The 27,739-nt window shown below is 38.3% G+C and overlaps 1 protein-coding gene across 14 annotated transcripts in view; it reads left to right on the top strand.

The window, feature by feature from the left end:
- CDC42BPB (CDC42 binding protein kinase beta) overlaps positions 1 to 27,739 on the top strand; it is a 90,989-nt gene that overhangs the window by 23,913 nt on the left and 39,337 nt on the right. For all 14 annotated transcript variants that reach the window (XM_072930446.1, XM_032748886.3, XM_030275044.4 and 11 more), the window contains exons 2-6: positions 4,991 to 5,082; positions 17,215 to 17,298; positions 20,875 to 20,970; positions 25,269 to 25,417; positions 27,356 to 27,449. In XM_072930446.1, the coding sequence (XP_072786547.1) occupies positions 4,991 to 5,082; positions 17,215 to 17,298; positions 20,875 to 20,970; positions 25,269 to 25,417; positions 27,356 to 27,449 (515 nt within the window). The remainder of the gene's footprint in view (positions 1 to 4,990; positions 5,083 to 17,214; positions 17,299 to 20,874; positions 20,971 to 25,268; positions 25,418 to 27,355; positions 27,450 to 27,739) is intronic.

The raw sequence follows: 27,739 nt of genomic DNA, 5'->3' as shown, positions 1-27,739 counted from the left end.
AGGGAATTAGGAGATAAAGCAGAGCGTGGTGGCAGATGAACTTGTGTCTGACCAGACAGTTTGGACATACCTTCAGGGTAGATCCACCTGAAGGTTGTTGTCATGTTATATAATGACTTAAACCCCAAATCACTTACACCATCAACTGTGAAACTATCTGGTGTAGGCAGTTTGTTGTGTGAATAGGTTGTCCACAGAGCCCATGGAATCTCCATCCTTGGAAGTTTTTGAAACCTGACCAGGCAGAACCATGAGTAACCTGGCTTGAAATCAATATTGACTGTGATTTGAGCAGGAGATTGGATTAGAGACCAGCTAGTCCCTTTCAACCTGAATTGTGAGTCTGTATTATCTTCTTGCCGTTGTCACATTTATTTAAAACTTGTAGCTACCAATGATACAAAACGTCAGGTGTCCTTGAACATTTGGCTGCTTCAGCTAAGTGATTTTTGTGAATTTCTGGAAATCTGTCCTGCCCAACAAAATTTAGATGAGTCCTCAAATAAGAATCCTGGGGTAATTCCACCACTGAAGCTGCAGTGATCATAATCCAGCAGGTTGTCTTTTGCCTGTTGCAGTGTAAGGGTGTTTTGTGATTCCAGATGGGAAATTATTGGCATAAATTGATTGATCCAGAATATAAATGGAAAGTAGAAATTCAAAACATACTTTGAGACTTCTCAATTTTTAACCACATTGCAGGTGGGAAGAGTTGACGTATTATTTTTTGAGGGTGATGCTGACAAGACGGGCATTCTTCCCTGACCTGCTTTTAGAAATGAGAGGAAATTTGACAAATGAAGCCAGCATGCGCCCATTCCTGGGGTAGCAGTGCAGAATGCCCAGTCTGCTGTGTCAGATCATCTCCGCTGGCATTTCCTGCAGCTTTCAGTCATTCTGAAACTGCCTCCAAATATTTTCTATTAGGTAGCATAATACAGATTGACTGCAGTGTAGATGCACCAGCTCTCAAACCTAAATCACAAACCTATTTACCTGTGAGTAAAACATTTAAATTATGTTTTCAAATTATTAAAATGTATGTTTTCTTTTTGCATAAACAAAATATCATCATCCCATCTATCAGTGGAAGAGGAGAATATGATCAGAATAGAATTGGTGTGTGGAGAATTGTGTCTTTCACATGTACCCTGGTTTTCAATGAGGAAATCAATGCTGGCATTTCACTTCTCATTATGAATCAAAACATCAACTGTTACTGTTTTGTATTATTTTCTTGAGAGCATACATTGGCTTCTGAAAATTGGTTGTTTGGGTTTGGTGTTTTTTCCTTGCCTGGCATTGTAGAAAACACCCTTCTTCCAAACAAGTGTAAGTACAGTAATGCAAAATCAGCTTGAGAGAAAAGGCGATGGTGCATACAAAGATACGGCTCATAGAATGTCTATCCCAAATTCTTATTACATCCTCACAGTCATGAATAAACAAACTCTTGCAATTACTTGCAGCTAATGTTGCCCTGACAACAGTGTGTATATATAACAAAATTCAGTAATTGCTGCCAACAAAACCCCCAGTACAGCTAAAGCTTCTGTTTGCCAGGATGAAATATTTTCATTAAGGATTAAATCAACTCCAGATCATAAGTTCTGCCTTCAGTATTAGGATCAAAAAGTAATTATTCATTCCAGTATATGGAGATAAGTTTGGTTTGAGTTCCCACTTTATCAAATAGTGTCATGCAGAGGGAAAAGCTGTATTTCTTTTTACCGGTTAGGTAGTGATAAATCACTTGGCATTTTTCTGGCAAGCACAGTGGACACAGTCTTTCTCTGATGCTTTTTGGTACAAGTTCTCCTCACTCAATTTTGCCAGTTCTGTGCATACTACTGATCAGCATATTTGCAGTTGAGGAACAGCAGCCTCCTGGGACAATTTCAGGAACGCAAATTGGAAGTATTTTTTGATTTAACTTACTAAGAGATAGAAACTGTGGAATCCAATTCCACAATTGAATTGTGGACTACTTAAATGCAGCAGTTCACATCCTGGTGTAAACAGGGTTCTACTTCAAAATGCCACTAAAGTATATATAAGTTGAAATAAATTACTGGTCTGTTGCCTCCTCTGAGCTCTGATCTGTTCTGTAACTGCTGTTGCAGTCTTTGTGATCATTAGATTCTTTAGACACTCAGTTTTATTTTGGAGTTATATTTACTTTTAAGGAATCTTAGATGCCTTGACAAAGACTGAATTTTTTCAGTTCAGGAGAAGTCCTGCCAAGTTTAAAATTCTTCTGTATGTTGATGCTTTCTAAGACAGAGACCACTGAAGCTGCAGTATTTCTGAACACCAACACCTGCTAAATACTAAAAGCAAGCATTAATTCAGTGCATAAATGGCTTGTAAAGACAGTAACTTCCTTCTAGGAGCGAATCTTTCTTTAATTTACATATGTTAAAGCAGTAGTTTTACTAACTAGTTGACCAGTTGAGTTGGAAAAAGCAGGACCAACCTAGGACTCTTGTAAATTTTATCAGAAATTTTGGTCAAGAAAATGAGGGCTGCTCATCCTTCCTTCTTCAAGAATACAGTTTCTAGAAAGATGGCAATAACGCCCTTCTGCCTTTCTTCTGTTTCCTGAAACTTAAGTATGTGTTCTGCTTAATACATATTTATTAATATTAAAATACAAAACTAATCAAATTAACTTGCTCTTATTCAACTTTATGCATTTCTAAACTGAATTCCAGTTTTGATGGTGTGAAGTTTGATGCACTTCCAAGTGGGGAAAGTTGAAGATTAAATAATAAAATATTTTGTCACCAGTCTGCAAAAATATAAGATAAAAGGGTTTGGGTTTTTTTTGAGTGTGCAAGACAGCTTGAACTTACTAGGTTTGTGTCTCCTGGCTTTGAAAGTTGCTTGTGATCAATTTACAGCAGCAGAGGTTCTAATACTTAAAGCAATTATTTTATTACCCAGAGAAGTTGTGGGTGCTTCATCCCTGGAAGTTGGATGGGACTCTGAACAACCTGGTGTAGTGGAAGGTGTGCTTGCCCACAGCAGAGAGCTTGGAACTAGATGATCTGAAAGGTCCCTTCCAACCCAAATCATTCTATGGTTCTCTAGTTTTGATATTCTATTTACTTAGTAGAATTATTGCTAAAATTTTATATTTATTGAAAACAAAAGTTATTATTGGGTTGGTGTCCTCCAGAAATAAATACTGGATTTCATTTCCCCATGAACTTCAGTAACAGAAGCTGTTGTTTTGCAAAATTAGTTCAATGACCAGCATTCTGTAATAGCAAACCCTTAAAAGGGGAACTTGCAGGTTTATTTCTTGTCTGCAGTTGTGTTTCCTCCATCTGTATTCATTTGATGGGAAGGAGGTGAGAGAACCTTGCAAAACAGTTGATAATACCACTGCTGACAGCTGTGTACTGTACTTGTACAGGTGAGTGACTGGACTCGTATAGATCTCTAACTGGTTTGAGGTGGTGGTGCTGGGAAGGTTCAGTGGAAATTATTTTGGGTTTGAGGTAATAGTCTCAGTGACCTTGTGGTGAGGAAAGTGTGGTTGGCATTTCTGCCCGGCTAAAATAGGGAGTCTAGCAGAAAATCTAGCAGCGTCTCATTCTCTTTGGATAGACAAGAAATTCTCAGTGAAAGGGCTATTACTTCTGGAGGAAGTCTTTACAGTAACACCCTCCTAAATACTAAGCAGCAGCATGACTGTTCTTCAGTACAGCCGTTTCTTCAGCATTTTAGCAGTTCACGTTTTTTTGCTGAGAGGTTTTCAGGCATTCTTGCTTAGACTTCATAATGAAATTTTCAGTCTCCGGCTCAGACTTCTGTATCTCTGTGTAGTTGTAAGGTTTGATTTCTTTGTGTTAGCATCTGAAGTACACCTTTAAGGTAGTGACCCCTCTTGTAGGAATTCTGTTTGGCTTATAACTTACTAGCTTAACCATAATGTTAGGTGAAGTAAAACAGAAGTCTGGGCTGAATTTTAAGTAGTAGTTCTGTGATGTTTTATTCAGTTGCAGATAGGAAAAAATACATGTATTGGAAAACTTTGGTCTTTTTAGTCTAACAGTCTTTTTGTGCTTAGTTTGAAGAGTAAACTGTTTCTGTGCTTGTGCAAACTCATCCTTGTGCAGTTTGCTTGCACTTACACCACTGTTTTTTGTTACTGATCTGGTCTTCAGAGTAGTGACTTGTTAACAAACTTGAATGTTTGTTAACATTCTGTGTAAATAGTGATCCACATGCTGTGATATGCTAGAAATAAATCAAGTATTCTGAATGGGATGTGGAGAGGAGAAAACTGATGGATCTACAGGTATAGTGGAATTTATCCACCAAATATTTTGAGAAATGTGGGACCACCAGAACAAAATAAGTGTAAGTTAATCACCGGACATCTTTTTATACTGTAGCCTTTCACTGTTTTCTCTAATTGAGATCTGGTGAATGTTGCTTAGCAGAAATGACAGTTCAAAGTAAAAACCTTAAATTAGCCACAGATCTTGTGGGAAATGGTTTCGCTGCTGTTGAGTAGAGACAGCAATGTCTTGAGATTGGGTTGTTAAAGCCTTAACTGATACTAGCTGAAATAATAAAAAGTAAAGCTGCACTCCACTTAGAAGAGAATTAATCTAGTGCCTGTAGGGTAGGACAGATTGTCCATAGGGTTTAGCAGTAATGAATGAGCTCTCCCTTTCACGTGGTCCTTCACTGATTCACAAAACCCTAAAGAAAGGAAGGGAAATCCTTCTGAAAGATCACTCTGCTCTATATTCTCACTAGCAGCAAGGCAGAACCATTTGTGAGATTAAACGTCTAAATTTTTTTTAATTGTTAATTAAATAGTATAATTAGCTTTTTTTGCTCTCTGTAGTTTTAATAGTTGAAAATATGCTATTGCTCTGGGTATGCAAGAAATACTTTTGACTTCCAGTTTATGGGTTGGCTTGTGATGTTTCTCTTTGTAATTGACTTTTCTTTTTCTTTTGTTAAACAGCAAAACCATTTACAAAACTGGTAAAGGAAATGCAACTCCATCGAGATGACTTTGAAATTATAAAAGTGATTGGAAGAGGTGCATTTGGAGAGGTAAGAGATTTTAACTTTCAATTGAAGTAATAAAACTTTTATCGTTTGTGCATCTGATTTCTTGTTACAGTTGACCTGAGGACAAAAGTTTCACACAGATGTGCTGAAATACTTCCAAATGTGGGATATAGCTAGGTACCTAATGCAAGGTCCCTTTGAAGCAGGTTATTCAGTGTCCAAGTGTGCCATTTCTGTGAATTGCTTTCTGACCTCAGTGTAGCCAAACAAGTATCTCTTGGATGTGAGTATGAGTGGAATGGTCCCACCTAGCAGCTGCACAGCTGAATTTGGGATCTCTTCTCCCACTTGCCATATGTCCTGCTCACTGCTGCTCTAATTTAACACAGAGCTGGGCTGCTTCTATGGTAAGAGCGTGGAGGCTGCTCCACCCATCTGCCTGTCTCTGTAGCAATCTGGTAATGCAGAAAGACGCATTTGGCTGCCTCAAAGGCTGTTCCCTGTCATCTTTGAAGATCAAAGGCTGCTGGATCTGTTTTTTGGACAGCAAGTTGAATCATGCTGGGATGATAGGAACGCCTTGTGTTTTGAGGACTCTCGCCAGTCCCAGGACCCTGGACTGGAGCTTAACTTCTTAATATATTTGATGAAAGTCTCATCAATCACACAAGGCTGGTAGGGCTTGCCACTGGCAAAAGCATTCACAGACAGCAGGCATAGGATGCCCGAGGCTTCTGGAGGACCTCAAAGACAACCTTTTCAGCATTTAAGAACAGGTAACTAAAGTCATAGCTGTCAGCAAAAAAGGTTATTAACTAGAGAATTTCTAGAAGTAAAAACCTCTTCTATTGCTTTCAGGAAACTTTTTTGAAGTAGTGCCACACTAAAGTGAAACACAGAGACTGCCATTAGTGGCTCACTTCAGCCCGTGAGCGCTCAGCTGCACCTTCAGCTGCCGGTGGCTAAGGGGAAGCGTCCTGATCCTCATGTCCTGTTGTCTCCACAGAGGGCAAGACTCTGCCATGCCAGGCATTCCTTCCAAGCACGGTGTGCTCTGGACACCTCAAACTCTTTCATGCAGGGTTTGAATGTGGGACAGGGGTAGCAGAGGGCAGCCAGAGGAACACCAGGACCCTACTTGACCTGGGTTCAGAAAACAAGGAGGTTTCTATGTGCATATGCACTTGGTACTGGGTGATGTCATGACTTTATAACCACCTAATTTTAAGCTACTTCAGAAACTGCTTTTGAGTAAAGTGGACACCTAAGACAGAAATTAATGTCTCAAGATGATGTGTACAATCATCTAATGATGCACTAACATGTAATTTACATGTAGACATCATGAACACAGCTGCTAAAGGAAGTGGAGCATTTTTATAAAATGTCCAGATTAGCAATAACGGCTTGCCCTGTAAGACAAAAGTGCACTTTTGAACTTGATGAGAGCAATATTTGTTACAAAAAAAGGAAGTGATATCTGAGAGTAATGGAAATAACTGCATGAAAATCACTTATTTCATTTGAGTGATTCACTTGAGTATTATTTGAACACGAATTTTTGAGAAAAAAAAAAGTTACTGTAAAAAGTTTGTCAGGAAAAAGCAATAACTGGAAAAATATTGGTTAGTCTAAGGGAGGACTGAATGCTACAAACTTAGTCCAGAAAAGAAGTCTAAGGAGGAAGGTTTATAAGTAGATAAGAGGGCTAAAGAATCAAGTCAGTAGTGGGTACCTGTCTGCCTCTCTGTTAGGGTTTTGATTCAAAGCAGTGGCACAGTTTTGAAGACAATGCCCCCACCTACTGAGTAAGGATTTTACTCTCCATGAGCTGGGCTTCTTCTGGAGGAAACTAAGCAGAACCTCCATTCCAGGTGTGCACCAAATGGCTATTTGGATCCAAGGAGTGTATAAGAATCAATCACTGGTTTTGACTCCCCTAACAGCTTCAAAGCGTGTTTGGTCCAGGAAATCAGGCTAGATACAGTCTGAAACAAAATTCCTGAGCTGCATACAGTATAGATGGGAAGGCTCAGCAGAGGATACTTTGATGTTGTTCTGCTCTTGCTGTGCCAAATGACTTGCTATAGTGGCTGTGACCACTGATATCTAAAGAATTTTAGATTAGCATTTTGGCATTTTGTCTTTTGGCAGGATTAAAGAAGGTTTCTGGATCTTTTCAGAACTAGACTTGTGATTGCTTTGGCTATCAAAAATGGGAGCCCTTTATAGTGACTTGCAGATGGAGTCAGTGTTGGTAATGCCTTCCCACAGTATAATATTCAAGGAAGGCTTGTTTTCCATAGTACTTGTTCTGTTCTTTTTCAAAAGATGCTCTTCTCTGCTTAAATAATTGACCAGCTGGAAATCTCAGTACAACAGTAGATGAAGTATTTATATGCATTTCAAGAGACTTCAGTTTATATTTGCTAGGATGACCTTTCTTAGCTTTGGATCAAAGTCTTAAAGTGCATGAAAGATACAAATGCTGAGTGGAAACTTGTGTTAATAGTGTTTGGAGTGCCAGAATCAACAATGTGTTTCATACTCTTTCATTTGGAGAAGCATGGAATGTTACAAAATCAATTCACCCATCCCATCCCATCCCCTCCAGTGGAAATGAAATTTCACAGAAGTGAAATGAGAAAGTATCTTAATTTCATCCTTCTGTTGGAGCTGTGAGTGCTCATAGAGTCAGTGGTGTCAGTTACCTGTCAATATCACATCTTGTTCATCTCTTACCTAGAAAAGTTTTAGTTTATAGTTGCAGCAGCTTGAAACTTTTGATCAGTTTAGATAATACAGGAATCATTGATTTTAAGTTCATTATACTTTAATCCCTCTTGCCACAGAATATTTTGTGCTTTTTGCTTATGAAAGAATCCTTTGACCCTTGTATATACCACACTGGTATAACTGCCAGATTTTATAGGTATTATAAAATAGTAATTATGTAAAGGTTGACATTCCATAATAAGAAAATGAAATGTAGTTTCTTGAAAGGAAGTGGTGGCATCTTGTATAAAACTACACTTGAGAAAACTGAATGGAGGAGCTGTGATTAATTTTTCATAATACTTTCATACATACATGGGAACTATGTTGGAAATTAGTTGATAGGCTTTATCTGCTAAAAATGCATTTTAAGAATGCCTATAAAACATTTGTTTAAATGTATAAAGAAATTGATCAGAATTAAACTAAACATATTCCTGTTAGAATGAACTAGTTTAATTTAAATACTAAACAAGGTAGACTTCAAAAAGGATGAAAATTACATTCTGTTCTTCTCAGTTTAGCTTCTTTGGATTTTTTGGAGAATGCCAGGGGCTTTATTCTTCACAAAGAACTTTTGCATAAATCAGTAGCTTTGAAGAAATACAGTTTAAACAAAATAAAAGCATGATATTAGTTATTAGTCAGGATCAGTGGTCGATTTTTGCCAGAAAAGACATAAGCCAAGGAAGGAAACGTGGTATTCGACCAAAGAGAGGATTGAGAGCACATGTGAGCTTATCCCTGTGAACACAACTGCAAAATCAGTATCTAAGGCAGATTGATACAATCACCAGAGTACATCTGTATTGGCATGTCAGTACCTTTTTCTTTCTTTCTCCTCCGCAGAACTCAGCTTTGTTCTTTACACCTTTTACAGCAATATGTGAACAAAGCCCAATGGAAAACCACCTGAATGAAAGTTCTTGTAGCATGGCATGTCTGAGAAAGCAAGAGAAAAATGTTTCTTAAATTCTCATTATTATGCTAGGAGAGGAACAGCCTATCTTATAGCCTAGAGATTTCCTCTGTAGCCACCTGGACTTCTGCTTTCACATAAAGGAAGCCAGCCACTTTGCAGTCGGGGTGAACTGAATGCCTGAATATTCCTTACCGCAGCATGTAAGGCCCTGACTCAGGAAGTCACTAGCTTGAGAACATAATTTATTTTTTTCAGAAGTTTCATAGTTGGGAAGAGAAATTTTAAATGTTATTTGAGTGTGTGACAGTTGGAAGTGCTTACAATTTGAAATGCTAGAAGGAGGATAAAGTACTCATGGTTCTTCCTCATCTCCTAGGGTGTATTTGCCTGGATATATAACCCAGCTGGGTGGAGCATTTTCGTGAGTGCCCCAGTGTTACTTTCAGTTTTTCATTTTCTAGGTCATACAGGCAGGTAACTCGTGTACAGCGGGACAACCTTCACAAGGAACAAAACTAATAATAAGTGAAAAGCCCCCTGAAATAAATTCAGAAGTAAAATGGTTTTCTGTTATCTTAATTCTGGTTTTGATGAATAAAATGACTGCAGAAGTCTGTATTTGTAGACAAGAAATAGTATCTTGCGTAGCATGAAGTATTTTGTGAAACAACACAGAAAACACACAAAGTACACAAGAGTGAAAATAACTTTTGCAAACTACACAGAAGTGAAAATACAGTTTTTAGGAGATTTAAGGTATATCATCATAGAATGCAAAACTCTTTCATATTTTCAACCTTTAGAAAACCACACCAAAACAACAAAGAAACCAAAAAGCAGTCGAGCTGTGGTTTGAAGTTTGGCTATGCCTGACTATTCCTTTCATCTAGAAACACCATGGACCGTTACTTGAAATGAAATAATGTCCTAAGAACCTGTGCATGGTGGGATTGTGTTTACCTGGGAAACTCAGGCCAGCCTGAGCAATTGTGCTTACAGCATGCTGAGAGGGATAGGAGGAGGACCCTGTATATGGGAACTGCAGCTCTAAACATTTGCATGTGCTTCTTTGCAAGCTTCATCTGCCCTCAGTAATGTGCTTGTTTAAGGTCACATGTCCTCATTTTGTGTAAAAGACCATTTAGGCACACCGCTGTATATCAACACACTCCAGTCAAAGAGCAGTTGTTGAAGGAAGAATGAGTCAAAATGTACCTTGTTTGAGAGCTTGGATTGTATAACGTGGCTGACACCTCCTGGAAATTTGGCAGCGTGGGACTGAAACAATTGTCTTCCTTCCCTTGTTTGTTAGCAAGGATTTCTTGAATGAGCAATACTTACTGTGGTTCCAGCAGAAGGGTGGAACTGCTTGGTCTTGCTTAGCACAAAAATAACTAAAACTCTTAATGTGCCCCACCTAAGTATTACTGTTCTGGATGGATTAGAAATGGATTCTCATGTAAATGCTGTTGTGTACGGACTTGATCTGTGTAGTGTTCAGTGGTAATACGTCACCTCAGCTCAGGATGCTTAGTCACAGTCTCAGCTGGGATCAACAGACAGAAAAATGTGTTTCCAGAAGAAAATAATAGCTGAGAGAGAATAAGGCTGATCCCCTGTGTACCACAGGTTCAGATCACTGATGTGATTTCTAGTGAGAGAGATACTGGCTGAGGTCGCAGTGAGAGTCAGAAGTGAATATGTAAAACCTGAGCTTCCCGCGGTCAGTTGTGCTTGGCAGTGAGAGGCAGAGCTCTTTGTGCCCTTTCCACCTGAAAATCACAGCTGTAGGGTACTGAGTTCAGTGTTTTGATGTACTTCTAGAAATTAACCTGGAGCACAGGGAGCCTATGGACTGCAATTAAAGCTGTCTCACCTATTCAGAAGCTTTGGTGGTTGCCCTTAGGTGCCCAGCAGGGACTGTACCTTCCTACACTGTAGATTACAGAATTCCAAAGTATTTTACAGCACATGTGACACTTTTCATTCAACAGTTCAAAGAGTCTAAGCATTCAGAATACGATGCAAAATAAGTATTTAATTAGCCCTGCTTTTCTTTAATATGCTCTTCATGAAAAAAGAAAATTAAATCAAAGCAAGCTATTTTCTGCTGTGGAAATGGATGAAGAAAGAAGCTGCTTTGTTTAGAAAATGCTTCAAAAGAGCTGGTTGCTATCTCAGTCTTCCCCAGCTCCGTGTGTGTTTGTGTGGCAGCACCAAGTAACTATGGAGACAGGCAGGTTGCAAGGAGCTGGAGACACACACAGTTCATTGTGGTGCTGCTGTGGGAGCAGACATTTGTCTCTGCAAACCCCCCGGTCCTGAGGAACAGCTTAGGTGCTATTTGGGGCCTTTATTCTTCTTCTGCAGTGTCTTTCTGGCTGGGACTTGTAAGGGATTTCTTATTTGCACAGCATGAAGATATACACTGCATGCTCAAAAAAATCTGATTTTGCTTTGGAAATCTGCACCATGGCATATGAACTCTATCAAAAGACACTCTGGTTTTTAAATTTATATGTAAAATAGACATTAAAAAAACTGATAGAGCAGCCCAGACCAGTTTTTCCTCAAAGATGCAGTATTAAAACTATCAGCTAATGAGCTCTATATCAAATCCTTTTTCCTATCTGAAAGTGTCAGGAGGATAAAGTAGTTGCTGCGGTGTTTTTGCAGTAGCTGGTGTGCAGTATATCAATAGTGTGAGACAGAAATAGTAGAGTAAATGTGGCATAAACAAGCTTTAGCCAAAGGAAATTAATGTAATATTGAATTATAAATCTGGTAATAAGACATTATGGGTAAATTGTTTACATCTGAAATGATATTTTGTCTCTTCTCCCAGTTGAAAGGCTTGACTAAAATCTCTCCTCAAATGTCTAAAACCTTTCCAAGTTCCCATCAAAGGTTAATTAATGGTATTTTACATTGTTTTATCCATGTAATTTTATTGTCTATTAGACTAAGGAGATCTTTATCATCCACTTTTATTGATGCCCTTCCTTCCAATTTTATTTTTAGATAAAATCATAGAATGGTTTAAGTTTGAAGGGTCTTTAGGATCATCTTGTTCCAGCCCCTCTGTCATGGGCCAGGGACACCTTTCACTAGATCAGGTTGGTCAGAACCCCATCCACCCTGGCCTTGAATAATATAAATAATGTACATTTTATTTTTTCTTTTTTTTTTAGCAAGTAAGGCTTTTTCTATTCCCACACTAGCACGGGGAGGCTCTTTAGTTTCTTGATCACCTCAATCGTCCTCTTTCACACCTGGTCCAGATGAAGTTTATTTTTCTGAGGTGTGGCTGAGTGTGGAGTTTCCAGTGAGTTTGTATTGCAAGGCAGTAATGTTTACCCATCCCCAGTGGTGTGTATCTGCCTGTGAATTCCAGATTCAGTTTGCCTTTTTTCTTAACTACCCGCCATTATGAGCTGTTTGCACAAGTATTATCACCTATATGTCTGTGTTCCTCTTCAGCTGAGAACATTTTGCAGTTCGGTTTCACCTTATTCCTGTAAGTCCAGTCCTTAAAGATAAGTTTTACCTGGAGGCTTAAGGTGCCATGAGCATGAATAGTGTCCTAGTGAGATTTTTTGGTCATTGCTTTGAAATTGATGCCAGCATGATTTTTAAAAAGTATTTGTTACCTGTCTTAATTGTTTTCTGGAAAGCCAGTCTTTTATTTAAATGATTTCTGCACTTTATTGCACCATACTTACCATTTACATAAAATAAAATTTGTAACTTGATGCTGCTTACTAATGCTGATCATGTCACTCAGAGGGCACAGTACAGTGCTGGGAAGTTCTCTCTTGTCTGTAGAGGATTATTTGGCTCAGATTTGTGCCCTGTAGATTTCATTGGAACACTGGGAAAGGTGGAACTTGGCCTTGGATGGCTTTGCAGAGTGCAGCCCTAAATGTCAGTATTGAGTGGGTTTTGAAGGTCAAAACATAACAAAATACTCCTATAAAACAATTAAAGAGGCAAAATACTAACTCTTGCTGAAGTCTAGAAAGCTACTTCAGCCATATTGGTTCTTTATTTTATTTTATTGCACTACAAGGGAAACAGAGCTTTGAGACTCAATATATGGCAAGGAAATAGGTGGCAGAAGCAATACAAATCTGGTGGGGTGTTCTGGCTTGTAGTTACTCTAGATGGATCTCAGTTATGCTTTAGCCCCACTCTTGATACATTGTTTTTTATGTAAATATGTTGAAAGTTAGTTGAAGTGAAGGCACTAGGCTTCATTACGCTTTCTGAAATCCTTGAGGAAATATACTTGAGATTTATTGCTGTTTTCTTGTTGCCTCAGTCTTGAGCATGACAAGTCATGGTGATGCTAATCAAATCAGATGGTAATCAATCCATACAGACTGGAAGGGGGGTTGCAGTGGTGGGGGAACCCTTGCACCTGTAATTTTTTTCATGTCACATTTTTAAGACTTAATAAAACAGAATCATCTAAATGTCTACCAGACGACTTTGTGATTGTTGAGCATTTGGCCCCCTGATTCTGCATTCCAGCCTGGCATTATGAGATGCAAACTGGGAATAAATAATTTCCTTAGTTTGATGCAGGTATTAAAGGTGGTAGTTCTGGGCCAAAGGTTGTGAATTGGTTAGCCCATGTCCCACCCCTTTGAGGCAGAGAGGTCAGGAAAGAAACTCAAGAACAGAGCAAAGCTGAATCCTCACAGGTTGCAGTGGCTGAGGGTTCAGGGACTCCCCAACCCACCCCTCTAACTCAGGGGTCAGCAGTCACTGAGGCCCACACTGCAGTGTGTGTTACTCAGGTGTTCAGCATGTCTGTATTTAAATACTTTCTGAATACTTAGGTGGCCACAGCAGCCTGTGGCTGAGTTCCAGAACTTTTTTTGTGACAATAATACTTCCTTAATCTTCTTACCTTTTTTTTTTAAATTTGATGCTTTTCAATATCTGTGTTATGAGAAACAGCAAATTATTGTTCTCTGTTCATGTTCTCCATGACATTCATGGTTTCCTGTGTCTGTCATAGCTGTTACCTCTTCCAGGCCTGGAATATTTTAGGTTATTAAGTCTTCTTGCGAAGCTGTTTTATCATACCTCTGCTTGTATATTTTTTCCTTTCATTATTCTTAGCATATTTTTTTTTTTTAACTTCTAATACAGTGTAAATTGTATTAGTCTTAGAAATGGAGAGGGAATATTAAATCCTAGTCTGTGCGTAACATGAGCATTTGTTCAGCCAGTAGACTTTTAAACTCTGAAGATAGAATAAATGCTTTTGTTCTTAAAGCAGGGATTTATAGCAGTGTACAAATCTGTGTCCTTTGGAATACCTCTAAACACCAACTGCATGGTTTTTCCTTAGGTTGGTAGATGTGGTGGATCGGTATGTACGATAAAAACAGTCATATTTAAAACCAGACGTCTTGCATGCTTAGCACAACTGCAGTATAAGAGGCCTCTGATCTCACAAAGTGGTCAGTGTGGTTATTATAACTGAATTTGAGGTATGCCAGAGAAGGAAGAATTAATATAAAAGTAAGAAAAAACTCCACTGCAACGTCTCAGAAGGAGACAAAGCATTATATGACAAAAGTAAACTTAGAAATGCTGCCACCTGATGAAGAATGTAAAAAAAAATGTAATTCAAGGAAACACTGGGGTATTTTATGGAAGAAAGGCTCTTTTCCAATATTGTAACAGTATTCTTCCTTATAATAGCACTGAGTTTATCAGGGCATTATTTTATTTGTGCTTCCCTGTTTCAGTTCAAATATCAATGAAGCTTGGGTTATGCTTTTCTATTTGTTTTCTTTTAAAAAAATCCTAATTATTTGAATTGGTTGAGGAGTCAAGTCTAGTCAGGCAAAAATTCTGTCAGTTCTGTGAGATATCTTAAGCAGTCCTAAAATTTCTTTCCAGAGATAAAATTCATGGGGAATTACCTAATTTGCTGTGTGGTTCAATGAATTTTTCTGCTGACATGAGAAGCTGTCCCATTCTCACCCTTATAACTAAAGCAGCAGTGTGTTTACTGGTGCCATAACTTGATAACCACTTAATGTGAAAATATGAGTCATCTTTCTTTTTATGAACTATACTTTTTCTTCCATAGAAGACAATTATCTTCCTCCAGAAATTTTAAATTGGCCTTTTTAAAGCAGTCTTTTCAGTTGAAAATAAATAGCACTAATATAGTTAGTGACTGGGGAATTGCTAAATAAGTCCTACAGACTTGGCATCCTTTCTTCTTTTCCTTTCTTCTTTTTCCAGGCCTGTTTCATTTGCCACTTTGTTCTAACATTTACACATCTCAGCTGTGCCTGCCCTCCATGACGCCAGGCTTCTATCGTTCCTCAACAGCTGAGCACACTCCAAACTTGTGATATCCTGCAATGCCTTTGGACAGTGATGGCCTTAGATGAAGTGCAGTAGATGCCTGTCTGGGTTCTGATTTGTGCACTGTATTTGTACTCAAATAACTGAGCAGTTCTAGTGTTGTGGTGGTATGAAACTTGAATGTTGCTGCACCAGGGCGCACAGAGCTACGCTTGCAAATTGCATCTGCCGCAGAGCGTTGGTTCATTCCTCTGCAGCAGGTAACCTTGGTGCTCTGCTGTCCCTGTCCCTGCACCGGAGGTGTGGCCATTTCCTGAGTCACCATGTTTAAAAAGTGTAGTGGGTAATGTCAGCATCTTGCAGTTTCTCAAAGCTTCAGCTGGATCAGGGTAATGACCCAATTAAGTACATGGAGAGAGGTTTTTACAATGACTTTTAGCTGCGATGAAAAGAGGAGCAAGGCTGTTTACATTTAAGGCCATTACAGAAGGTCAGTTGAACAGTTTCATATGTGCCAAGGAACCTCGTGTGTTTGGTTTGAGACTTTCTTGTCTTGCTCATCCTTTCCCCACAGCATGAGCAGTGTCTTTGAGCCAGTGTTTGTAGGCCAGGAGACACAGGGATTGTAATGTAGCTCTGGCTATTCTACTTCACGTAGAGAAGCTGCTTCTTAGTGCTTTGCCTTTCCCAGCCATGTCCAGGGCCAAATTCCCATGTCTTTCCTGCAGTGGGTACCTTTTTTCAGAGCTGTGTGCCTGTTACATGGTTGTGCAGGTGTGTACAAGGTGCTCTCACCCACCGTGTGACCTGATGAGTGGAGCTTCACTCTCTGAGGGTGGAGGGCTGAGCTTTGTACCTGCAGGTTGAGATATCTGTGCAAATGTGAATTTCCTGTTCTTGTGTTACTGGAGAAGCAGTAGCGTCCCTGCCTCTCACTTGGAACTTCTTTACTGGTAAGGTGCAGGGTGATACTACATTTCCTTCTTCCTTCCTCAAGACTTAAGACTTTTTACAATGTTGCTCTGCTTCATGCACTATTCCAACCATTTTTGTAGTCAGCAGCTTCTTAAAGCTGCTGTAGCTGAATCCTTTCTAGATAGGAGTTTTTGAACAGAAGAGGAGAGGTGATGTCATTCCTTTTCACATGGCTATTCAAGAGCTGTGTTGGAAGCAGTGAAAGCTGGTTGGTTTTCTGCTTCCTAAACAGAGATGATCTGAGAAGTAGAAATAGCAGTAGAAATATTTAAGCAGTCCATGTATAGTCCTGTGAAAATGTTTCTATGTTAGTCACGATGCCTGTTTTTCTTTTGCCAACTGGAAGAACTTTGTGTAAATTATGGCATTACCACAGGAATAATTAATTTTCAGTCTTTGAGAATATATTGACTTTGGTCAGTGACTGTACATTTTCTTGGTCAAAATAAAATCTTTGCATTCCTAAGCCTTGAAGTTTTTGTATTCTTGGGTTTTTCTTCCATTTACAGCTGTGTGCAGAGCCACTGTTTGTAATAGATCAGTGTAAGCAAGTCTAATACACAACATGCATAGTAAAATGCTGTAAGCAAAATGGTGAATAAATAAATGAATATTTTTTTCTTTTAAAATATCTGCATAAGGTACACAAAAGCATGCTAATTTGCAAATATCTTTCAAGTTTCTGAGACCTGAAATGTGAAAGCAAATTAGTCAAATGTAGTGTATTTCTATTGACTGCAGCCTTTCTTGTTTTCTCAGGCTGCCCTTTTAAATGTTGCCCCACTGGCTGCAGGCATGACTACAAGCCCCACTTGTTCTTGGGAAACAATGCAGCTTTACTGCACATCTTCATATGAAAAGCTTCATGCTCCTCCTGTATCATCCCCCATGTACTTCATCATGAGCTCTTGACCACACAGGGTGCATCAAGCACATAGTAGTAATGTTGGAGGAATACAGAAGGAGCAAAGACTCAGACTGCAGTTTATCAATGTGTCAGTTGATCACTGGTGACTCCTTAGTAACTTATTTTATGGATTTGTGAAATTAGGCTTAAACTGTTTGAAAACTGTATTTCTCTGACCATGCTTTTGTGTGAGTATTGATCTCTTGAAATATTGTATTTTTCTGACAATGCTCCTGTTAAAGATATCTTAATTTTTCAGGTTGCAGTTGTTAAAATGAAGTGTACAGAGCGCATTTATGCAATGAAAATTCTAAATAAATGGGAAATGCTTAAAAGGGCAGAGGTAAGTAATATGATTTTTTAACACAGAGAATTTTTAAAAAATGACATTAGGAAGATTACATTGAAGCTCTTCCAGCTTAAGAAGAATTATTTCATGAGCGTAGGAGCTTCGTTCTTTTCTCTGTTTTTTTTTCCTTAAGCTGTTTTAATGCAATCAAGTCTGACAGTCCCTTCCAGGCATCTGTTGTTCTCAGCATTACTGTGTATTCATTTACCAGACAGTCTGCCCTAGTTCTTACCCTGAATTTATTGGCCAGATTTTTGTTTACAGTAAAGGCAAGTTAAAGACTACATGAAAGCTGAGATTGGTGCTACTATGACATTCACAGCTGTATACAAAAATGTTATGAAAAAGGTCTTTCTTCTCTTCCATTCAGAAAGCATCCACTAAGGAGCTTTACATCCTACAGTTTGAAACAGGATTTATATAGCTAGTAAAACTATAACTAAATATTTTGGAATCAGATTCAGACCGTAAAACAAAATGTGTTAAGAAGGTAAATCTGTTAAGAAGGGGTGTTTTGGCAAAAGGAGGAAAGGAGGTGTACACTGTCACAACAAATTCTGTAAATGTAAAGGCGAATGGGTATGTCACACATTAGGAGAAAAATACTAAGAATGCACAGTGGGAAGAGGCTTTCTAGGACAGGTATTTCTAGGATACATACTCCTCCATGGGAGAGGAAAACCTTATGGCACATACATAATATTATGTAAGTTAGCAGATAAATGAGCAATAGATTTGATGGGAAAAGACATGTATTGCATCAGGACTTGTAGCAGTTCTGTTAAGGGGCAAGCAATAGTGGCTTTGCTGAGGTTTGAGCTTCCTAACCCTTCCCTGTCCCATTCTTCTGTCCCCTTCCTGACACCTCCTCCCCGCAGCCTGCCCTTCCTAGTCCCTCCCTTCCTTTCACTGAGTCAGTACCAGACCTTTTCCTGTGACAAAATCTCCTCCCTCTTGTTAAGCCCCTCTTCAGCACTGCCTTTGCCTGATTTAGTCACAGTCTGTCCATCCATCCATGCACTTCTTTAGAGGCGGCAGCAGCCACTGCCACCCGGCTCTCCTTTGAGCTGTCAGGAGATTTCACACCCTGGGCTGTGCTGCATCAGCAGTTCTGCATTAAGCCTTTCCCTGTAAGAGGGAAATTTGGTGCCTTTTCTATGCAGATTTCAGCTGTGTTAATTCATTGGTCAGTATAGAGTTATTTTAAACACAAATATTTGCAGAGGTCTCCTAAACTCTAATGGAAATACAGCTATGCTGCCTTACTTCAGTAATTTTTAAAGTGATTTCATTAAGTGGCCTAAGTCGATGCAGCTTTTGCATGCAGAGAAGACAGCTGTTTACAAATTGTATTCTAATCATGCAACTAACTTGTCTTATCCTCTCAGGCAGGCATGAAGGATGTATAATGAGCAATAGTTTTCCCAGCACAAACTTAGCAAAAGTAACAGTCAAAAAAATTTTTGTCTCTGCTGATTTTCCCCATCTACAAAGGACAATAAAGGAGCTGTCTTCTCTGCAGGACTGCTTTGTCTTTTCCTGATCAGTTTGCTTGCTTGATTTGGCTTTTCTGGATAAGCAGGACATTACAGCCTGCATATCAAGTTCATGCAACTTCTAGGTGTTAAAAATTTCCCAAATGTGGTAAAACCTGTTAGTTTTTAAAATTAAGCCTGCAAGAGTACAGTAGCCTCTTAAATGGAGAGTTCCACTGAAAAAGCATACTTCAAATATTTTAACCCACCTCTCCTATTATTATATAAAAATATTATTATTATTAGTGGGTTAAGAAGCATGTTGTTACACTGGTTTATATTTGTTTTGCATGACATAAAATGTAGCAAGAAGTTAGCAAAATACTGTTTATTCATGTACTAGCTGCAAGAAAAAAACCCCATATGGTTGCAAGCCACTAAAATAAAGGAAAGGTTAGTGAATGTCATGTGACATCCATAAATGGGTTGGAAGCAAAAATAGGCATGCCATTTATGTTGATAAGGACCATTTGTATTCATTGTTCTCACAGCAAAATACATAGTCATTAGTGTATTACTGTTGACAATTCCAAATAAGTCCTGACTGGCTGATTAGGTAGGCTGTCATGCTTTTTGAAGCCACGTCTCAAAGCCTTTTAGGCTAGTGTAAGCAGAGAAGGAGAATCTTATGCTCTGAATTCATGATACAGTGTTCAGCAGCATTACTGGGTTTTCAGTCTTCATAACATTCCCTCGCTATTTGAGGTTGCACAGTGAACTGGATCAAGGGACTGATGTCTTCAAAAATAAACAAACTAGTTTTCTGTGTTGGCAGCCTGCTCACATCATGGTGCCAGGAGAGCTGAGAAGTGCAATGCTCTGGTGCTGTGGGAAGGGGATAGGATTACTTGGAGCTGCTGTAGCTGCCAGCCTTTTTTGCAGACTGCTGCTTTGGCCTTGCATTCATAAACCGTTAAACCACTCAGCTGGCATTTAATTACAATTTACTTATCTTTGCACCAGTGATTACTAATTTACAATGTGACCACAGCATGGTTTTCTTCAGTAAAATTGTAGATTGAATTTTGCTTCCTTTGAGGGGAAAATAGTTGGAGATATATTTGTAAGGTGCAGTCAGTATTGGTAAGGCTTGGGCTTCCCAGGCACATTTCCATAGTACATTTTCTAAGACATCTGAAGAAGTGGCAATGACCAAAAAAAATTGAGTTCTTTTCTAGAACCCAAACACTTCAATCTGTAGCTGTCAAATATCCTGATAATGCCTCTCTGGATTGAGAGTAGTAGAAGAGTCCAAGTCTCTGTTTCATGATAGTTCTGATCCAATAAAAACATTAATATATTTTTATTGGGGAGAACTCGCTTGAAGTTTATGAAAGTTGGTTTTATGTAAAGATGCTGAGAAAACCTGTTACACAGAGCTTGCTCCTATGAAGTGTTGCAGTGTGCTGTTTGAAGTAGAAGAAAGATTATTGCAATTGAAAATGCATTATTCTGGACAAAGATAAGACAGTAATAGTAAAATCTACTTATTTCCCATAGTGTGTTAGCAGTGTCTGGACTGGGACTGTAATGTAATAGAAGTATACACGAAACTGTTTTCATGAAGGTCTTTATCAGAACAATCAGATGTACTTTGCTAGAGCCATTATCTTTCTGCTGCAGATGGTAGTGACTAGTGACAAGTTATTATTTTCTGACTTTTAAAAATGGTTTGTAAAACAAAGATTTAACTTTGACTTGAATTGGCTTGTGGGCTTTTTGGTGTTGGGGGGTGTTGTGTGTTGGTGTGGAGTTTTTTGGGATTTAGTGGAGGGAGGGGACGTTTTTTCATTTGATTTGGGTTTTTTTGGTTCGGTTTTATTTTATAAAGTCGCAGTCAGGATTAGAGTGACTGAATGCCTGACTAAAACCTGCAGAGCTTCCCTGGCATGTCACTTGTGTAGACTGAATTCCAATGAATAGAGACCTCTGTTCAGTAATTTGAAATAATCCCATAAAACATCCATATATATTCATCCTGTGAAAACTACTTGTTGATGTTGACAATGGCTTTTCTCCCCCTCTCTTCCTTTAGACAGCTTGCTTCCGAGAGGAGAGAAATGTCTTGGTGAATGGAGATTGTCAGTGGATTACTACATTGCACTATGCCTTTCAAGATGAGAATTATTTGGTATGTTTGATTCATAAGTAAATAAAAGCTCTGGCTTGTGAAAGAACTTTATTTTTGGTATATTTTAAAAATATTAGTGCATTAAATCTGTCCACCTCATGCCTCACAGCAGTGTTTCAACATTCTTGTTTTCTCCTTGAAGCAGAACTTCAAAGGGAATGACTGTAACTCCAGGAGAGTGAGAAAGTTGTATAGAACTGTAGTATATAGAGATTTAGTTAAGCATCTTAAATTAACTAATCTCCCCTTGCATAAGAAATACCATGTTCAAATTTAGTATTTTGGATCAGGTTGCAGTTAAGTAATCTGAGATGTGTTAACCCTGTGAAAGTAAGAAATATTCTATTTTAAAATTTCATAATGTCTTTTAAAGCATGACTTTAAACTTTTTTAAACTGCCAAAAGTAATTGAAAACTTTGGTATTTTAAAATCCTTAGGGGGAAAAATAGCCTATTTCTTTAAAGTATTTCTATAAAATATGTTTTTAAATCAGCAGTTTGGTCTCTCAGTAATTTGAGGGACTTTAGCAAACACTTATAAAGAAAATCTTTATATAAAGATATTTCTTTATAATTGGTCACTTGAACTGTGACATACAAGCCTGTTTACTTTACTCACAGAATACAGCAGAGTACTGGTTAGGAGCAAAGTCAGTAAAGCCCCGATATTCTGCAATGTACTGAACAGCTTCCCTGCGGCTACTTCAGGCTTTGCAAACCTGCTGTTTCTGTAACATCTGACACAGCTGTAGTGTGAAAGTTTTCACCTTCTTAACACTTTAGTAGCATGGTAGCAGTTGTATTTGTAAAAGGCTGCCAAAGAGTTCAGGAACTAAGCAAGAGTTAGTAAATACTCAAACATTTCCACAGATGCTGAGACAAAACACATTAATTTGTCAGTTTGGAGTATTTTTAGAATAACAAGTACATGGTAGGAAAATAACCAGTCACGTTTTAGACCCTCATTTACAGGCTATTTCCATTGAATTGTTTGTGATAGGTCCAGATTTTCAATCTCTCACAGTGTCTCTAGCATTCCCTCAAGATTTCAAATCAGCTTGTAGTTTCAAATTCCCACAGAACCAACCTTCAGACTTGCATAAAAAGCATTCTGTTTTGTATTTCCAAGTAGCTTGTAAGAATGGAGCTACCTAAGGAAAAATTGTTAGCTGTGTGAGATAACAAGCAATAGCAAAGACAGCACAGAGGGGGAATCTTTTCCCAAAGTTCCCAAAGGTGTTCAGATATTGAAGTTTAACTTGACAGCAGAATGTAGACATCTAATTTAAGATCCAGTATCTAAGAAGACAACAGTTCTGCCTGGCAGCCAAAGTCAGCAGATTCCCAGCTTGCCTGAGGTCTGCTTCTGCATGTGCTGAGGTGCTGCCTTCCAATTTGGTCTGTTACTCAGAAACCATCTCCTGTAAATGTCTGGCGCTCACAGATGGAGCGGATCTGCATCTCAGTCACCGTTGTAAGTGATGCATGAAGAAAAGGTGAAACACATCAAGAAATCAGTTCATCCAAAAACTGGACAGAAGGTTCTCTTCCATACCATCTAGTACTTGTCCAGGGGCTAAGAGATCTCTATTCAATTCTCTCTGGAGCTTGAAGGATTTTATAGCTACATTGTTCCTCATCCTGGAGAGTGCTGCCTTGTTACAGAGCCTGGGCAGATTTAGTTTACTTTTAGCTGTGCTGTTCATCCATGGTCCTTGCAGAATGGAGTACAAAGCTGAGAATAAAACAAGAGCAGACAGCAGAGCTTGATTTTTCCAACCTGATCCTCTGCAAGAGAAACCTCTAGGTTCCAGTATTTTCTCCCAGTGATGTTTATGCATTATATCTAGTGATTCTTAAATACAAAACCACATAAGGTAACCTTGAGAAGAGGGAGAGCTTTGTGTCTTCTCCCACCTTCTCTGCCTCCTCTGGCTGTATGATAAACTCTTCAGAGTGAGACAAAGAAAAAGTAAGCTATTAATGTAGAAAAGTGGCAGCTGCATTTGTAGAATCTAAAAGTACTTAGGGTTTTATTCTCTCCCTTTGATATTAACAGAGCATTTGATAATGCAGAACTTATATTTAAGCAAGAAATACAAAATTCTCTGAAACATGTCATGGAATTCATTTTCTGGTTATGCTCTTGTAGTTTTAAAACCCTTCAAGTAAATGCACCATACATTACTGTTTTCTAAACAGACGATTCTGAAATTACATTATATGGAAATGCTGCATAAGTTTTTTCTGGTTCTTAAAAAGCTTCCATAAGAGACAGCCTATGTCAAGATGGGTTAAATCAGTCTTTGGTGATTTAGCTGAAGCAGATATGATGTAAGTGAAACATAGTCCATGAATATTGAGAACTTGCATGGAACTTGAAGTTCTTCACCTCTTCCTGATTCAGATCTCTTAATTTTCTTTCCCAGTCTCATTAATGAAAAAGGGCATATGTGTATTTCCTATTTCCCCGCTGTCAGTCTCTCAGAGGCTTCTGGGTACTCATGAGAGTATTTTGATAGCCTTTTTTCCTTTGATTTCTGACTACTCTCACCATTCCTTGTAGTCACTTCCCTGGAAGAAATGCACTACTGTGAGATTTCAGCATCAGAAAAGCTTTTATTTTAACCCCGTATGAAGAGAGAAGCACCCCCTGGCAAGCAGATAATTTTGAATTGAAAGATTAATAAAGTTCTGCTTCCTCAAAGATGAGATCTCACCATCCTTCTGTGATCCATATGCCTTCCTTCATGGGTCACCTGAGTTCATGTTAAGTTATAAATGCTTTGGGAGCTGACAGAAGTACATTACCTTGTCTCTGACAGGGAGGATATTTCACTTCCCACAGAGGGTTTTATAAAGTCTCTTTGCCTTGAATTTGAGAGAAACTACTTCAAGTTAATATCCCTTTTAGAAGATTGATGGTTTCTGTCTGTAGCATTTTGTTTTCAAAAATAAATGTTGCGTGTGTAGAAGTTCAGTACATCTTTAAAGTTCCTTGGAGCAATACCCACAGATTGATTTCAACATAAATGATGCAATTTGCTTATCAGATTAAGTGGTAATTTGAATAAAAGAGAGAAAAATATCAAAACTTGTGGCTTTTGTAGTCACTCTTTTAGTCCAAAAGATAGAGAGAAAATGGCTAGTATTGCACTTCATTGCAGTTCTTTGCATTTCTGTCTTCTTTAATTTGTTTCCCTCATGGAAGATGAATCTGTGGCAAGGACAGTGGATTCTACGTCGCTTTACTTTGAGGAGAAAAAGAACATGATGGCTTTGTAAACTTAATTCCAGAATAAGCAAAGTTAGTCTTAAAACCACATATCACATCATCTTGGGAAACATGGAACAAATTGGTTCAAGACTGGTAGTACTAGATGAAGTCATTATACTTAAAGTGATGGTCTGGATTTTGGTGGATGTTGCTAAGAAGTACCTCAAACATAATCCTTGTTTTGTGATATGAGAAACAAATAGCATGCCTGAGTCCTTTTCTTTCATGTCACCTTATCAGTATTGGCCCTTCCCATGGATAGGATGGTGTCTGATGAGCCTAAGAGGCTGTTTACTTTTTCACTGAAATATATTCAGAAGAACATCAATGTTTTGACTTTAAAATTTCGCACTTTAGAGCCTCTGGCTTGCCAGTGCTTTTGGCTTGTCATGGGCATCCACATATAGTATAGTAATGTATAGTGTCATCAAACTCCTGCCAGCTGTGTTATGCATCCATGATGTGGAATGTGCCAAGATGAGTATTTGAAGATGTTGTTAAGTGCCACTTCACGAACAACGAGTAATATTGAAATGGTACCATAATTAAAAGTAGTAATGAAATGTGTATTTTAGACTCAGCTGCATCAAATACTGATTTTACCTATACTTTTTTTTTCTTTCATCATCCTCTGGAAATTTTCAGTTTAAGAGTCGATACCGTACATCAGTTTTGGTGATCTTAGATAATTTTCTTTGATACTAGTTAAGACAGAAATAAACTCATCCTGATTTACTTCTTTGTTGTTGTCATATTTTATTCGGGTTTTTTTTATTGTAGGAATGATCATTATATCGTTATGCTGATGTGCCATTCTTACTGTGACTATTAAAGGAATATGATACCTTTTTACATTAAGTACATAAAAGTAAAACAGAAAACTACCAATTTTGACTGCTTTCCACAGGCACAGAAATAAGTAGTGAAAGGGTTTTTTTCAGGGGTTAACTGATGAAGTTTAATTTTTTTTTTCTTGCCAGCTGTCTCTCAGTACTTGATTGCTTTATTTCTCTATTTTCAGTATCTAGTGATGGACTACTATGTTGGTGGTGACTTGCTGACACTTCTCAGTAAGTTTGAAGACAAGCTTCCTGAAGATATGGCTAGGTTCTACATTGGTGAAATGGTGCTTGCTATACATTCCATACATGAGCTGCATTATGTGCACAGGTAAAATACCTTCTTGTTTGGCAAAATATACAAGTACAGTTATTTGAAGTTAAATCACGAATTTACTGCTATGTATACAAATTCACACAGTAGCCAAAAGCAAACTACTATAGATACATGCTTACTTTATGCTGTATAATAGCTGTATAAACTACTTTATTTTAAATATCAAGTTTTAATGGATTGGTATCAGAAGCAGTGACATTTATCTGACTAACCTTTTAAGGTCTGTTCTATTTTTAATTAGGGCTCTTGACTTATTCTCAATTCACTTAATAAATATTTATCTGCCTTTGTCCAAGCAACCCAGAAGTTTGAAATGGTTTGAACTTTCTACAGATGTTTAGACGTTCTGCAAAATTTATGCACAGTAAGCCCATGATAACATCGGTCATCTACTTACCTGAGATCATCCTCAAACAGGTTTTCTGATCAGTGGGCATGTGCTGGTCTAATTGTTTCTGCACACAAGATGTGTATTCTGAATCAGTGGCTACCATCAAGTATACTTAGGCTGTGGTTGGTAGTAGCTGTACAGTTAAAGGTCAAAAAACATAGGGAATTCTCAGCTATAATGCTTTGAACTCCTCTGTTTGCATTTTGATTGCTGTTTTAAAAATTGAAGAGATGTTTAAACTCTCTAAAACTCCTGTGAGTAAATGTGAACAATATTTGGGGATTTAAAAATGTTACAGTCTCAGAGAAGTTCACCAGAGGCACCATTGCATCAATTTCCAAGGAAGGTGGCCTGACTTACTTGGCAGCTGAATCTTTTCCCAGGGCTGAATGCAGGTCTGTTGTGGCAATAGGAGGGTATGTCTCTGTGGCCAGAACACGTGCTTTGAACAGGATGTGTGCCAATGCCCAAGAAATTACTGCTTGGCAATTGGAATGGATTAGGAGGAAGCATGATTGCTCTGGAGAGGGTTTCAAGGACCCTTTAAGGGCTTGTATGACCTGTTAGCTGCAGATAGGAGACAGTGGAGCTCAGAGAGGAGGCATTAAGCCTTTCTGAACAGCAGCTCTGGTCCCTGAGGCAAGTGAGAGCTGCATGCCAAGCAGAGATTGGCTCATGCTGCAAGTGCCACTGTGAGCAGTGCTCTTTAAAAAACAAACAAATTAGTGTATAGTTGTATATTAGTTTTTATAGTCCCCTGCAACTACTGAGCTTTACTTGTGGTTGTGGAACGTTGACAGTATCTGGAACTGAAATGTACGGAATGAGTTTAACAATGCAGAAATACTGATTATTTTTTGGGGAAGCATAGTGACATAGTACAATTTTCTCAACACATATTTTTGTGTATTATCACAAGTAAATACACATTTAAATTTATGTAGACAGGCATAGATTAGCATTTATTATTTTGTATTAATACTGCTAATGAGAAGCAGTATTAGTGACATTTCAGTAATTAATTTCAGAGCATTAGCCCTTGGTTAAAAAAGGTTAATTCAAGTTTGTATTGGAAAAACATATCAAGTTGGCAGGCTTTTTGCACATATGAGGACCCTTTGTTAAATCTGTCATGGTTTTTCTCACAAATGTCAAGTGTGAAACTGGAATTCAGCATCTTAAAAATCAGCCATTGTCAGCTTCCACATCTATGTAGCAAGGTGTATTAGAGCACCTTATTTTTGTTTACTCCTAGTAATTCTAGTCTCCTTCTCAAAGATTAAACTGAAGGTGTTGTACCATTTTTAAGTTTTTCAACACATATAGTAACATTTGGAACTTCACATTTGAAAAGAAATGCAGATTTTATGGTGCAACAAAACTGGTGGGTATAAGGTTGGTCAGGGAGAGAGAGTCATAAATAGTACCAAAAAGAGTTTACATCATTGGGTAAGATTCTATGTTACTGTGATGCAAGATTAATCTCTACAAGCAGAGTAGAGATTATGTTTAAATCCTTTCACTTCTATCTATTGTAACAGGGACATAAAGCCTGATAATGTTCTTTTGGACATGAATGGCCACATACGACTGGCAGATTTTGGGTCCTGTCTGAAAATGAGTGAAGATGGCACAGTATGTATGAAGCTACATTTATTTGGGTTGCTGATAGTGGGACATTCTAAGTGAGTTGCTATTTTTAAAGATATTAGACATCATCAGTGTGCATCAGGGATGTGATAGACTGTGAACTTTCTGACACACTAAAAATTAAGGGTGCTTTATAAGTCAACATACTTAAATGCAGTTTTGAAATCTTCATCTCCTTATTTTACAGGCTGCTAACTTTTTAAGTTATCCTTTGCTATATTTTTCTGGTTTTCGCTTTTTCTTCTAATGACCGTTTGAGTCCAGGGGGGTAGGGT

Source organism: Taeniopygia guttata, chromosome 5, assembly GCF_048771995.1.
Source record: "Taeniopygia guttata chromosome 5, bTaeGut7.mat, whole genome shotgun sequence".
NCBI classification, from domain to species: Eukaryota; Metazoa; Chordata; class Aves; order Passeriformes; family Estrildidae; genus Taeniopygia; species Taeniopygia guttata.
Note: the sequence above shows the minus strand (reverse complement) of the source record. Positions and strands in the feature narration are given on the sequence as shown.